General features: G+C 62.5%; 2 protein-coding genes across 2 annotated transcripts; one reads left to right on the forward strand and one right to left on the reverse strand.

The window, feature by feature from the left end:
- The first annotated feature begins 316 nt into the window (after positions 1-316).
- Positions 317-5770, forward strand: PNKP (polynucleotide kinase 3'-phosphatase). The gene is made up of 17 exons (XM_027515100.1): positions 317-536; positions 787-950; positions 1596-1642; positions 1980-2282; positions 2663-2742; positions 2820-2877; positions 2959-3066; positions 3367-3438; positions 4166-4214; positions 4312-4382; positions 4473-4565; positions 4641-4737; positions 4814-4875; positions 5059-5168; positions 5246-5333; positions 5416-5477; positions 5565-5770. The coding sequence occupies exons 2-17, from the start codon at positions 800-802 to the stop codon at positions 5680-5682; spliced, it is 1569 nt and encodes a 522-aa protein (XP_027370901.1). The 5' UTR covers positions 317-536; positions 787-799; the 3' UTR covers positions 5683-5770.
- A 392-nt stretch (positions 5771-6162) lies between these two features.
- On the reverse strand, positions 6163-13809 carry PTOV1 (PTOV1, extended AT-hook containing adaptor protein). Its single transcript, XM_027515099.1, has 13 exons — positions 13414-13809; positions 10838-10975; positions 10639-10721; positions 10512-10569; positions 10327-10434; positions 9021-9176; positions 8591-8677; positions 8430-8503; positions 8285-8342; positions 8030-8134; positions 6642-6839; positions 6489-6559; positions 6163-6286 (listed from the first exon to the last, which is right to left on the reverse strand). Exons 1-12 carry the CDS (start codon positions 13582-13584, stop codon positions 6548-6550), a joined length of 1248 nt encoding a protein of 415 aa, XP_027370900.1. The 5' UTR covers positions 13585-13809; the 3' UTR covers positions 6163-6286; positions 6489-6547.
- Between the last annotated feature and the right edge of the window lie 927 nt (positions 13810-14736).

A 14736-nucleotide genomic window follows, 5' to 3' on the forward strand; every position in this document is an offset into this window, starting at 1 on the left:
TAAACTATTACCTAGACAACTTTACAAATTATTTACATGTACTAACTCTATCTTTTACAACTCTAACTTTACAAATTATTTACATGTACTAACTCTATCTTTCCTTCCACAAAGTGGAAACGATTATCCTCACACTAGACGAGAAAACTGCAGCATTGCTGTCCCGACGGGGTTTCGTCAACTGACAATAACCTTAAAGAGAACTTCATGCCGCTGTAACTATCTCCGGCAAAAGGAAACATTAGACTTCAACGCGGAAAGAGGAAAATCTGTGAGCATGGAATCCACTCCCCCCTACAGGCCTGAGTCTCATACTGCAGCAGAGGAGATGAAGGTCAGAGCTGCAGAGGGACCTTAGGGTGCCTGGGCCTGAGAGGGCGGGGCTTATGCCGCAGCGGCGCCAATGCCCCGCCCACCTCGGTAGGAAGAGTCATTTCCGTGGGCGGAGAGACAGCAGCCAGCCGAGTCGCCGGCACAGCGCCTCCGGCAAGCCCTCCCCGGTCGGAAGTGGCGAATGAACCAAGCGGTGGGCAGGGGTGAGCGTGGGGCCGAGGCGAGAGCGCGAATTTTTCGGCCTTTGCCCTGGAAAGCGGGGGTCCAGTCTCCGGAGGTAGAGCGGGGCGTCGTCGCCTGGGAAACCGAGCTATCCCGAGGCCGACGAGTGGGTGGGACTTCCGGAACCTTTAGCGGAAGAAAGGAATTCCTAGTGGAGAAGGCGGGAGGAGGCGGGACTTCCTGTGGCAACTGAGGGCTGCCAGTCAAACCGGTTTCCCTATTTCCCCTTAGGCCGACTCCCAAAATGGCCAGGGTGGAGACCCAGGGTCGCCTGTGGCTGGAGAGCCCCGCTGGGGGAGCGCCTCCCATCTTCCTGCCCACAGGAGGGCAAGCTCTGGTCCTGGGCCGGGGACCCTTGACGCAGGTTACCGACCGGAAGTGCTCCCGAAACCAGGGTAGGCGGGGCGGGGCCTGAGCTGGACCGGGTGGTGTGGCGTGTGCTTAAGGAGCGGGAACACAGGCAGTTGGAAAGACAGGAGGGGATATGCTTGGCCACCATGCGGAACTGCGTGGTGCGGCCAGCCCCGAAGTTAGTAGGTGCCCCCTGTGGAGAGCACAGAAAGAAAAAGGGTACTTGACCTGGATTTAGCCAGACGCCTTGGACGGGAGCGGAGGGAGTCCATCCCGAGACACTTGTCACTGGGCAGAGAAGGGTAGTCACAAGTGCCGCGAAGACTTGAATGAGGCCACGACCCTTGTTAAGCAGAGAGCCGGTTCTATGGAGAAAAGTGCATATTGCGGGTCAAGCCCGGAATCTGCATCTTGTCAAGGTCCTACATTATCAAGGAGAAGCCATTTCTACACAGAAAAATACCTGCCGTCTCCCTAGGCGAGGACTAGTGTCCCAGGCAATTGTAAGGCCTTTATTGGCTCCTGCATGTCAAGGAGTGAGCCAGTCCTACTTAGAAAATAAACTGCTTCCTCCTGCCGAATGGCTGCTGTGGCCCCATCCTGTGGTTTGAAGCGGGGCGTGCTCCCCAGTAAGGAGGGAACCAGTCACCCAAGGATTCAGATCCTGACTCCACCCCTTCAATCTTCAGTGGAGCTGGTCGCTGACCCTGAGACTCGGACGGTGGCAGTGAAACAGGTACCGATTCCTTAACAAGAGGCAGCAGGCCTGGGGGTGAGGATGGAGGGTATGGAGAATCGTCACCCAGCGGGGAACGGGCCCAATTGGGAAAACCAGACTCTGGGAGGGGAACAGGTGTAGCCCGCTGCAACCGGGTAAACATCCATCCCCATTTAAAATGAGTAAGACTGGAGGCTGCTAATCTTCCCAGAGCCTGATTGGCGGTACACGGTGAAGAGGCGGGGCTCGAGGGTCTGATTGGCTGGTGGAGAACGGCGATTCCTTTCCCGGGTTATTTGATTGGAGGAGGTTGCCGGGGGGTGGGGCCAGCTCCAGTTACCGCCTCTCTCTACAGCTGGGAGTTAACCCCTCAACTGCCGGGACCCAGGAGCTGAGACCGGGTTTGAAGGGCGCACTGGGGGTGGGGGACACGCTGTATTTGGTCAATGGCCTCCACCCGCTGACCCTGCGCTGGGAAGAGGCCCTCACTCCAGAATCCCAGCCAGACACTCCACCCAGTACCCCTCCCGTGACCCGAGAGGGAGAGGAGGAAAATGTTGAGCAGCAGAAAAAGCGGATAAGGAAGTCATCCCCTGGCTGGGAGACCTTCGAGAAGCTGCTGGTGTTCACAGCACCTGGTGTGAAGGCTCGGGGCAAGGTGAGGCCCAAGCTGAAGACTGAGCTCTAGCACAGTCCAGTTAACACCCAAACAAAACTTAGCTCCCATTTGGATTTTCGTGGTTATTAGTCCCCAAAAGTGAAATGGAAGGAGGCTGGGTCGGATACGAAACCCATTTTAAAGATTGAAATACTGAGGGGCTCAGGAGGAATGGGAGGTGGTAGAGAAGATTTCACTCTCTGCTGTCCGGGTGGCATCCTTGTCCTTACATAGGATGGGTAGGCCTGCTGTGACTGGGTTTCCCCATCTGTAAGGGGCGGGCGGTCATAGTCCCAGCTTGCAGAATTGATGCGAACCAGCCTGTGAGCTAGGTGGACCAGAGGTGTAACAGTGCTGCTCTTTTTTCTGGGTGACGCCAGGTGGCTGGTTTTGATCTGGACGGGACCCTCATCACCACACGTTCTGGGAAGGTCTTTCCCACTGGCCCCAGTGACTGGAGGTGATTGGAGGCAGTAGGAGGGGATGCTGAGGCGCTTCCGGGCCCCAGGTCACCTTGCGCTTCCTCGCCCGCCCTAGGATCTTGTACCTAGAGATTCCGCGGAAGCTCCGGGAACTAGCCGCCAAGGGTTACAAGGTGTGTGCCCCGTGGGGGCCGGCTCACAAGGCGGGCCTGGGCCTGATGAGGGGCCCGGGTGACACCCCGTCTCCTTCACAGCTGGTGATCTTCACCAACCAGATGGGCATCGGGCGCGGAAAGCTGCGAGCGGAGGAGTTCAAAGCTAAGGTGGAGGCTGTGGTGGAGAAGCTAGGGGTCCCCTTTCAGGTATGGCTGCACGGGAGGCTGAAGGACTATGTAGAGGGACAGAGAGGCTGAGACAGGGGCCAGAGATAGCGCGGTGGGCCGGAAAGGAGGAAACAAAGACCCGGGGAGAAGGTGTGACATGGTGAGCCAGTTGGGGAGTGGGTGGGAGCCCCAGGGGTGGTTATGCTGACAGATGCCTTGTAAGTGGTGCTCACCTTGGTGAGGGTTGGAGTGGTGTCTTTGGGATTCAGGTGCCCTTGAAGGACTCTGGGTGTCGGAGCAAGAGTCAAGGATGGTGTCTGACCCCCACCCCACCCACAGGTGCTGGTGGCCACGCACGCAGGCTTGTACCGGAAGCCAGTGAGCGGCATGTGGGACCACCTGCAGGAGCAGGTGAGCCTCCGACTCCCAGGGCTCCGCGCCCGTCTGCCCACTCCAGGTCTCTGCTCCATGACCTTCCCTGTCACCCCCTCCCCAGGCCTGGCCGCCTCAGTTTTTTTGCTATCATGTCCTAGTGCTGGTGGGTGAGGCCAGTGCTTTTAAACTCGGAAAACCGGAGTGGTCTAGAGAGAAATCACCTGTGGATTCATTCATGGGTTTGCTCTTCAGAACAAACAAAGCTTCTTGAGCTGAACGTATTAGTGGACAAGACAGACCTGCCTGCGCCCGGGTGCTCCTGGACTAGGGAGGGCGCGGACGATGATAAGTGTGTTGATGGATGTGTAAACAGTGAGGGTGCGGCCAGGTGTTGATTAAAGGTGGTGAGGGAGCCGTGTGTCATCTGAGGAAAGAGCAGAGTAACAGCAAGTGCAAGGATCTTGAGGTGGATGGGGTCTGGTGTGTTCGCGGGCAGGGAGGAGGCCTGGGTGGCTACCGCTGAGCGGGTGAGGGGGGCGAGTGGGAGGTCAGACTGCGTGGGGTCCGGGGCCGCGCCCGGTGGGAGCGGGCGCCCTCTGGCGGCCGCTTGTAGAACAGACGGTGAAGCGGCTGAGAAGTGGCTGAGGTCTCAGAGGCTGGAGGGCACGCCTAATGCGGGGCACCGACGGAGGAGGACCCGTTAGTGCGACAGATGTGGGCGTGGGTCCCTTACTGCCTCTCATGTGTCCCCATCCCTGCCCAGGCCAACGAGGGCGTGCCCATCTCCATCGGGGACAGCGTCTTTGTGGGAGGTAAGGGCCTTGGGCTGGGGAGGTGAGTGGGTTCTGGGCGCTGATGGGGACGGGCCGCCCCCAAGGATGCGGGTGGAGACGGGGCTCCGTGTTCCAGACGCAGCGGGACGCCCAGCCAACTGGGCCCCTGGGCGCAAGAAGAAAGACTTCTCCTGTGCAGACCGCCTGGTGAGTGCCCCACACGGTCCCGCCCCCGGAGCCCGCCCCCACCCCGCCCCATCCCACCCCACCCCACACAACTTGCGCCCTCGCCTGCAGTTCGCCCTGAACGTGGGCCTGCCATTCACCACACCAGAGGAGTTCTTTCTCAAGTGGCCCGCGACCCGCTTCGAGCTCCCAGCCTTTGACCCGGTGAGGCCTGAAGGGCGGTGCGGGGGGCGCACAGGGATGGGGCCGGGTCTCTCTCATCTTGTCTGTCCCTCCTAGAGGAGCGTCGCCCGCTCTGGGCCTCTCTGCCTCCCCGAGTCCAGCTCCCTCTTAAGCTCAGACCCGGAGGTGGTCGTCGCCGTGGGATTTCCTGGGGGTGAGACTCCCTGACCCCCAGAAGCCCCAGCCCCTTTCCGACTCCTCAGGCCCCACTCACCCTGCACCCTTCACAGCCGGGAAGTCCACCTTCCTCCGGGAGCATCTCGTGTCAGCCGGATACGTCCACGTGAACAGGGTAGGACTTGGTTTTCATTGCCCCCCGACCCCACAAGAACTGTCCTCTTGGTCTCCACTCCCTGGACAGCTGTCCTTTCTGACTCTCCGTCACTCTGCCTCGGTGTCCCCCCCCCACCGGCCCTCGGTCCCTGTGCCCCTGGGTCTCCCAGGCCCCATCCCTGATCTCTCTCTGGGTCTCCAGGACACTCTGGGCTCATGGCAGCGCTGTGTGACCGCATGTGAGGCAGCCCTGAAGCAGAGGAAACCGGTCGTGATCGACAACACAAACCCCGACGTCCAGAGCCGGGCCAGGTACCGGGGTCCCAGGGAAGGTCCCTGGAGGGCGGCCCCGGGCCCTTTACCAAGCCCCCCGCCCTCCTCTCCCCAAGGTACATCAAGTGTGCCCGGGATGCGGGCGTGCCCTGCCGCTGCTTCCTCTTCAGTGCCACCGTGGAGCAGGCGCGCCACAACAACCGGGTGAGCGAGCACCCCCAGCGCCCCCAGTCCCCCCAGACCCCACCGAGCCTTGGCCTCACCGGCCCCACCTCTGCCCCTGCAGTTCCGGGAGATGACAGACTCCTCCCACGTGCCCGTGTCCGACATCGTCATTTATGGCTACAGGTGGGGGCCGCAGGGTGAGGGGGGGGGGGACATCGGGGTGAGCCCCAAGGTTGGGCCTCGCCTCCAGCCCGCACCCTCTGCCACCAGGAAGCAGTTCGAGGCCCCCACGCTGGCTGAAGGCTTCGCGGCCGTCCTGGAGATCCCATTTCGGCTGCATGTGGCACCGCAGCTCGAGCGGCTGTACCGCCAGTTCTCAGAGGGCTGAGCCATCCTGCACCGCACCCCCCCACCCCCCACCCCCCACCCCCCACCCGGCCCTCGCCCCTCACCACAATAAATGCTATTTTTCCTAACTCTTGGCCAGCATTTTGCTGGGAAGAAGTGTGGTTCACCCAGCCAGGCCAGCAGCACAGACCTGCTGGGCTCAGGGTCCCAGGAAGGCGCTAATGGGGACTCTGCCCCCTGGGGGGCCCCTGCCTCTCCTGGGTTGGAGAGATTTATGTTGGTGGCAGCTGGAACCTGCCTGGCCCTGCCTCGTGTCTGCTTCCAGCCGAGTGAGGCCCATGGAAGCCACAGGGCAGGGAGGGCAGCCTGGGAGCAGCTGCAGGAAGAACCCTGGAAGACTTGGAGCAGAAGGTACCACCCAGGCTGGGCAGCTCTGTGCGCGGTGGCATCCTCTCCCAGCTCAGATGAGGGGCCCGGCCTCTCTGGAGGCGGGAGTCTGAACAGAGCCAAGTGGCCAGACGGCTTTTAAAAGACTTTATTGGGGAAACGTACAGGGTGGGGGGCTGTCCTCGGAGACATCTCAGGACGTGGTCCTCCATCTCGCCGGGCGGGCACAGTCCCCAGAGGCCCCTGCTCAGAAGCATCTGATAGGGGTGGGGGGTGGGGGGCATAGAGGAGGACTGGGTGGGGGACCCCGCACCCCGCCCCAGGCCAGAAGCCTCCCAGGGGCTCAGCGGGGGCGGGCAGGCCTCTCCCTCTCTCATCTCCTGTAAGCCAGGGTCACACCACCTCCCAACCGCAGGCGTGTCCACGGGGCCCTCCTGCCCTGGGCCGGCTGCCACTCACCAGTCTTCGCAGGGGCCTCATCTGTGACTCCTGGAGAGGCCCGGCCCCAGGGGGGCCCACTACCCTCCCATCTGTGGGGAAGGACAGTAGGGAGGAGTCAGCCGCGGGCCGGGGCGGGTTGGGGAGAAGCGGCACAGCGAGGGGGGCCCTCACCCCTCGCTGCTGCTGCTCCTGCTCCAGGTTCCGCTGCAGCACCTGCTGCTGGTTGGCGATGACGCGCCGGATGCCGTTGACGAAGTTGCTCTGATCGTGGGGGATGAGGCCAATGAAGATCTTCTTCTCCGAGGAGTACAGGAGCATGAGCACGCGGACCTCGCAGGAGGCCTTGTAGGAGAAGTGCACGCAGCCCGCCTGGCGGCGCAGAGAGCAGTCACAGCCAGCCCTCAGCGCACTCCTTCCCTTGAGAGCCCGCGTCCAGAGGACAGAGCATTCCGGGCTGTCCCCAGGCCTGTCACCACTCTCAGGAGGGGACCTGAGACAGAAGCGCCTGCCCGAGGGTCCTCCCAGCACGCTCCGGTGATCCTGTGACCCCCACGCCGACTGGGCGAGCACCCAGGACCAGCCACAGCCGTGACGGACAGCACCGCACACAAGCCACCCCACGCTAGGGGAGAGACGGCGGGGCCCCAGGGCGGCCTCCACTGGGGAAACCCTAGAGGCAGTCGAGAGCAAGGAGGCTGGGCAGGTGACGCACCCCGTGGCTCAGCACCACAGCACCCACAGGTACCAAGCGCCTCCCGACCCATCTCACCGGATCCTCGCCCTCTGCAGGCCCGGGCGTCACCATCCCTATCTCCCAGGCTGAGAGCTTGAGGCCCCGCGGGCCCCCAGAAGAGGCTGTGCCGCCGTTGGCTGTGCGCCACCACGGGGACCAGCGGTGACAGGGCCAGGGGAAGGCGCTCCCAGCACCCACCGGAGCTGAGAGCCTGCAGGGGTGCTCACAGTAAGGTCTCCCTGAGCAAACTCTGAGCTTTTCAACTCTTATTTACCACAAAAGGCATACACAACCAGCCCCTCAAAGGCACTGAAGCACGACTATGATGCCTTCAGCTGATTTAGAAAGAAATGCTGAGCTAGGACAGCCGGACCCAGTAGAGCAAACACCCAAAAGCAGACACGGACAGCTGTGGCTTCAGGAGCCCAACACCCTTGCTTCCCAGAGGGAGAGACTGAGGCCTGCAGAGCAGAGGGACCAATTGAGACGCGCAGCAGATGAGACCCGGGGCTAAGAGCGCGGGCTGGAGGAAGACAGACCCCGACCCAGGGAAGGGCGAGGACACGGGGCAGTAAGGGCCTGGAAGCAGGGGTTAACCCAGACAGCGAGCAGGACCCAGAGGCCCAGCACGTGCGGGCACAGCCTCTGAGCCTCAGTTTCCCCATCTGTGAACCGGGGTCAGGACAAGTGATGTCCACGCAAACAGCACTGCATGCTTCCCCAGGGCTGGTTCTGGGGGAACCTCCCCTCCGTCTCCTTTCGGTTTCTGCGCCCCGAGTCGCTCTGTTTGGGGTCGTCAGCCCGGCGCGCGGCCCGCCCCACTCACAAAGCCATTGTCCATGATCCGGCACAGGCTCTTCAGCGTCTCCAGGTCCTTGGTGAAGTGGAACTGCACCAAGCGGGAGTTCCGGAAGAGCGGCACCAGCGTGGTCTGCAGGGCCCAGGGGCGGCTTCATGAGGCCCCCACCCAGTGGCCACCCGGCGACCCCGCACCTCACCCCGGCTGTGACCCCCTCGAAGCCAGGCCTGCAGCACCCCCACCCCCGCCCGGGGGTGGAGGCAGGCGCCCCTCCCCGCTCACCAGGAGCTGCTGCGGGATGAGCTGCATGTACAGCTTCCTCGGCCACTGCTCGGTCCTCCTGCGGGGACACGCCTGCAGTTCAGGAGGCGGGGCTCCCTCCAGCCCCGCCCCCGCCTTCCAGCCCCGCCCCCTGCCCACCACTCACAGGATCTCCCCTTGGTTCACATAGATGTGCGAGGGCAGCCACCGCTTAGACCGGCTGTGGGGCTCAGGCCTGGGCTTTTGGGGGGAAGAGGCTCAGGTCAGGAGTGGAAGGCGCCCTGGGTCAGTGACGAAGCACTGGTCCTAAGGTCCCCTTGGCCTCACCTCCTGCCACTCCATGACTCCGCTCCACGCCAGGAACTTGTTGTTGACGATCTGGACGGGGCCTGCCACGCCACCAGGTCCCACTGCCTGTGGGAGGAGACAGGTGGGCTGGTGCCCCAGGCTCCCCAGAGGAGCCTGGGAACCTGGAGGCTGCCCCAAGGCCCAGCCCCGCCTCGGACCCCTGCCGGGCTTGTGTTTCCAGGCTGCCCACAGGCCTAGAGGACTCCCCAGTGCTGGCCCAGCCCCGCTGCCCCCGTGCCCTCGGCTGGGACACTTTCAGGTGAAGGGGACGCTGTGAACCGCTGATGAGGTGGGAGCATGGTGCGCACACACCCCGTCCTGCCAGACTGCTGTGCCCGCCAGCCCGTCCAGCTCCCTGTGCCCCCCGGCCCTGCAGAGCCTCAGGGTGAGTGGCAGCCCCAGGGCACACCTGTTTCCGGGTGGTGATGACCTGCCGGATGGCGTTGACGAAGCCGCTCTGGTCGTAGGGGATGAGGCCCATGAAGATCTTCTTCTTGGACGAGTACAGCAGCATGAGCACGCGCACCTCGCATGGGGAGATGTGCGGGAAGAGCATGCAGCCCGCCTGCGGGAGGGCGGGCATCAAGGGGCAGAAACCCTCCAAGGGACCAGGGCCACCGCGGCCTAAGAACCCGCACCTCGGTGTCGGCCCCACGGTGATCTGGGGTCAGGACAGGGGCCCCATGTTGGGAGGTGAGGGTCCTGAGAGGGCTCCATCTCCCACGCCCGCCCCCCACCCCAGGCCGGCCCTGTCCCGGGAGCCTGGGCCCAGCGGACAGAGGCCACCACACCGGGGGGAGACGCCAGACCAGAGCCGGGGAGCAGACCCAGCTCTGCGTCCTCCTAGCTTTGACCCAAGGCAAGTCACCTCTGCACCTCAGTTACCCGATCTGTACAATGGCATAACAACAGTGCCCACAGCAAGTGCCACGTAAACGCCTGTTGCATGAGAAGCTACTGCCTCCTCGGTGGGACTGCAGGAGAACCTGAGCCCCATAGGCGTCCCTGTCCCCACCGGGGTGGAGCAGGCGTGCTCTCAGCAAACAGTGCTGAACCAGGCAGGAGAGACCCCCCCACACCTGTCAATCCCACGAAGAAAGGGAGGACCGCACAGCGCCCCCTGAAGACCACAGCCGGGAGGCAGGCTGTCCCAGAGGGGACGGAGGACTGGAGGGACCCCAGAGCAGAGCCCTCTGGGCAGCTTCCCTTGGGCAGCTGCTGGAAACGTGCCCACGCCAGCTGTGTCTGAACCCTGACTCTTAACAACCTCACCAGCTCGAGTTTACTGAGCACCCACTACTCTCAGACCACTGCCTCGGTTTTACACAAATGCCCTAGCTCCCCCTAGGGGACCGCAGATAAGAACTATTCCCTGTTCCAGCTCTTTCCCATCACCCCCACTTCCAGGTCCCTGCCAGGGGCTGTGGCCCCAACAAGCTCCTGGCTCGGCGGAGGGCGGGCCCAGGCCCCTCCCTTTGCTCCTGTGCTCCATGCCCGCCACGGCCTGGCCTGGCGGAGAGCTGGGTTCCTCTGCTGTCCCCTCTAAGCAGTGAGACCCCAGTTCACAGGGACGGGGGATGCCCCCGGAGGTCTCCCCGGACCCTGCCACCTGCCTTGATTGTCCCAGCAGAGCTCTGCCTACCACTTTACTTGGTCACCACGGTGTTCCCAGGGCCTCTGTCCCCACCCGCCCCCATCACCCCTGCCCAACTCACGAAGCCGTTGCCCATGACCCGGCAGAGCCCCTTGAGGGAGTCACAGTCTCTGTTGGTGAAGTGGAACTGCGCCAGCTGGGAGTTGCGGAACAGGGGGCCCAGGGTGGTCTGGGGGCGACATGGGGGCAGCAGGGTCAGGGCTGGGCAGGTGCTCGTGGCCGGGGCGGGTAAGGGTGGGATCTCACCAGCAGCTGCTGCGGGATCAGTTGCATGATCAGCTTCTGCGGCCACTGGTCAGTCTCCCTGCAGGAGGAGAGGGTCAGGAGGGCGCACCCCCTCCGCCACCCACCCTCGCACCCTGCCCGCACTTACAGGTTCTCGCCCTGGTTCACGTAGGCCTGGCAGGGAAGGGCCCGCTTCAGCTTCGCGGTGGAGTCCGAGTAGGGTCTGCGCTTCTGTGGTGGGGGCAGAGGGGTCTCTGGACACAGCCCAGCTGTACGGGCTGGCTGCCTACCTGCGGGACCCCCAAATCAGCCCCCACCCTGCAGACTCGCAGGCCGCGGGTGCTCACCTCCTGCCACTCCAGGACACCGCTCCAGGCCAGCAGCTTGTTGCTGAGCCGGTGCTCACCAACGGCCAGGCCCCCGAGGGCGAGTCCAGGCGAGGAGGGCCCGATGGGGCCCAGGGCCCCAAAGACCCGAGCACCTTGCTGCGGGAGAGGGGGAGGCAATTGAGGAGCTGCCCCCACACACCCCAGAAGGGACACCCCAACCTCCAGACCCCAGGCCCCCTGCGGCAAATTGCCCCAGGCAGTCTCCAAACCCTTTCTTCCAGAGCTGACACTCAGACTGGGTGGCCCCCACGTCCTTTTCTGCCCGGCCTGCCTGTCCTCTCAACGCTGGTCCCTGAAAGCGACCAGCTGCTTCCCCTTCAGCCTTTGCTCGGGCCAGGCTCTGCCCTGGCCTGCCATGCCCTCCCCTTCAAGAGATGCGCCCCACTCATCCTCCCAGGATCATCAATTTTGGGTCCCTCTATTGAGATACGACTCTCAGAACACCCCACGACACACAGCCAGACGCACACCAGCTTGCCCCATCCCGCCCAAGCACAGAACTCTCTTCCACGGTTCCCCCGGCCCTGGAGAGAGAATCCAGGCTCTCCCCCGGCTCCCGCCAGGCGGGCTCCAGCCCTCCCTCACGCAGCCCAGTCTGCAGCCACTTCAGGCTGACCCTGGGGAGGCGGGAGGAAGCGACCGGAAGCACAGAGAACAGAACTCTGGGAACCGGGAGCCAGACGACAAACGGAGGGTCTCCCAAACACAGTGTCTTGAGAGCATCTGCAGCACACCACAATGTTGGCAGGACAAAGCCAAGCAGGACACATCCTACTCGTGGGGCACTATCCCGTCATCTCTAAACACACACACACCAAAAACATCTCAAAACAAACAAGGGGGAGTTTTGGACTGCGGGGCAGCAGGAAACTCGAAAACCTCTCTAGTAGGCGCCTCCAGGCAGCCAGAAAAAATAAAAGTGGTTATTTTCATCTTACTACTAATGAGTATTTTTTTCCAAATTTCCTATAAAGCACACAGGTGTCTTCTGCCCCAGAATATGAGACAGGAAAAACTATATTTCGCAAGAGCTTAAAAGGCAAAGAAATCTGAGCCAAGCGTGCTCTCCGTGTGGGCAGGTGGTTCTGGGATTCAGACAATCCAGTGAGATCAGGAAGAAAGGCAGAGGGCTTCCCGCTCTAAGAACATGGTGGTGTGTGTTCCTGAGATGGAGATAGACCGTTGGAGCCCTGGGTGCGTAGGCACCACGGCCAGAGCCCATAACATCCAACAAACTAGTTAGATCACACAACTGTAGAAGCCCTTGGGATCCAGACAAACGCACTTAAGGACCTGGGTCATGTGAGCACCAGGGACACCTGTTTAAACTCCGCCGTATTTCTAGCCATCAGACTAACCACGCTTTAATCTGCGGGGTGAAGATCAGAGAAGCTTAAGCCCAGCTCTCAACGAATGCAGGATGAGCATCAAGGTGGAGGGGCACGTTTAAGGACTAGACCTAAATGCAATCCTAAAAGGAAATCTCACATCTGGACAGGTGTGCATGTAAACTGGCTGTACCTCCCACATGTGTTTTGCTAGTCACTGCATAGGAAGCCTTTTTAGTACTTGAAAAAAGATGAAAGCCTTAGGACGCACGTTTAAGGACCCAGGACACGCTTGTGAACAAGAGGACATGAACGCTAAGAAACTGGGAAGCAATGGAGTCAAGGGTGATGTTTAAGAGCAGAGAGGTGTTCAGAGTCCGGGCATCTGACTCTTAACATCAAGAAAACCTGCTCAAGGCTGGTGTGCAGCTGCCACAGGTCCCCGCCACGTACAACGGTGAGGCAGGGTATTTATTAATTAGCCCCAGGTTAGGGTAAACGGCGCATCTGAGCAAGCGTGTCACAGTTTAGCTGTGCGTGATTTTTAACGTTGGGATGTGTGAATTTACCGCCCCAAAAACCTTAGGAAGATTTTTGAGAAGTATGTACAGGTTGTGGGTCTGGGGAAGCGTGTCTAACTTAGCGTCCCTGCGAAGCTATGTTTATGTTTAAGATCTGGGCTTGCCGTGATCAGTGGGGACATCCCACACCTGGGCAAGCGCGCAAACGAACCCCGGGCGCACACGCCACGGGCGCCCTGCTGAACGCCCCCGGGGGCAACACCTGGGCGCCCGACTGCGAGACGCGGGGCCCCTCGCCAGCGCCCCCCGCTCCTCCCCCATCTCCAGCTTCCCTGCGCGGAGAGAGAGCAACTTTCCAATTGGAAAAACAACAGTACATGCCGACCGTCCGCCCGCCCCCCACCCAGCGTTCGAATCAGGCCGCGGAGTCAGCAGTAATTTGAGCCCTTGCCACCCCCGTACCCCACCCCCGCCACCCCATCCCGAACGCGAAACAAAGGGGAGAGCCCGGCGCGTACCACCCAGGGGGTTTCACGGGGGGAGCGGGTCCCAGGCGGGACCACCCTTCGGGTCACCGGAGAAACCCCCGAGGGGGTGGGAGCCGGGGGACAAAGACACCAGCCCGGGGGAGGGGCCGGCGGGGGCGGGGCCGTGGAAAGCTCTGGAAAAAGGGCGGGGGGCTCACCATGGGAGGGGCCGAGCGAGCCCGGATCCGTGGCGGCTGCGGTCCCCGAGGGCTGGCCGGCCAGGAGCGCGAGCGGGCGGCGCGCGCCGTGAAGGGCCGCAGGGGGCGGCCTCGACCCCCGAGGGGGCCCCCAGCGCCGGAGCGGTGCGGGGCGCGGCGCGGACGGACCATGGCGGGCGCGGGCCGAGCGGGCTGGGGGGCTGCCACGGGCCGCACGGGGGGCTGCGGGCTGCGCCGACTGAGGGGCGCGGGCGCGCGGCTCCGGGGGAGACGGGCCGGGCTGTACCAAGCGCAGGGGACGCGCCTCCGGAGAGGGGTCGCCGCGGCCGAACCACTGCGGCGAGCAGGGGAGCGCGGCGCGTACCAACCGCGTCCGCGAGGGGGCGTGGCCGGGGCGTACCAAACGGGGCGGAGGGGGGTGCCAGGGAAAGGGTGTGTGGGGCGGGGAACTCGGCAATTGGACGGGGCCGTGGGCCGCACGCGCACGAAATGGAGGGGCTGAGAGGACGTGAAAGAAACCACCTCAGGGGGCGGGACTGGGAGGCCACACCGAAGGGAGACGGGGCGGGAGGCGGGGAATGAACGTAGAGGGTGATACTAAGCGGGCTCCAGGCCTGGGGGGGCATGCCGGGCGGCGGAACCGGGAGACTACGTCGGGACGCGTCAGAAACAGAGGGAGGAAGGAATAATAGGCCTGGAGGCAAAGGAACCGACCTAGAGGTTCGGAAATACGGATCGTTCCAGAAACTCAGGAGAGGACTTAGGGTTTCAAGGCAGTGACGTGGCCAGGCGGGCGAGGGACCACAACTCCCAGCGGCCTCCGCGCGGCTTGGGCGGAGCCGGCGGTCCCATAGCTGCGTGCCCATTGGCTCCCGCGACCTAGGCTCCGCCCGCCTCCCTCTTCTCCTTGCCACTCGGCACTCAGGGCCATTCATTGATTCGCTCATTCACTGAGATTAAAGGACTGCGTATTCACATGCTGCTGCTGCTGCTGCTGCTGCTGCTGCTAAGTCGCTTCAGTCATGTCTGACTCTGTGCGACCCCAGAGACGGCAGCCCACCAGGCTCCCCCGTCCCTGGGATTCTCCAGGCAACAACACTGGAGTGGGTTGCTATTTCCTTCTCCAGTGCATGAAAGTGAAAAGTGAAAGTGAAGTCGCTCAGTCGTGTCCGACTCTTCGCGACCCCATGGACTGCAGCCTACCAGGCTCCTCCGTCCTTGGGATTTTCCAAGCAGGAGTACTGGAGTGGGGTGCCATTGCCTTCTCCGATTCACATGCTAGTTCTTGTGTATAACATTTCTTGCTTCAGTTTCCTTGTTTTT

Source organism: Bos indicus x Bos taurus, chromosome 18 (genome assembly GCF_003369695.1).
Source record: "Bos indicus x Bos taurus breed Angus x Brahman F1 hybrid chromosome 18, Bos_hybrid_MaternalHap_v2.0, whole genome shotgun sequence".
Classification (NCBI taxonomy): domain Eukaryota; kingdom Metazoa; phylum Chordata; class Mammalia; order Artiodactyla; family Bovidae; genus Bos; species Bos indicus x Bos taurus.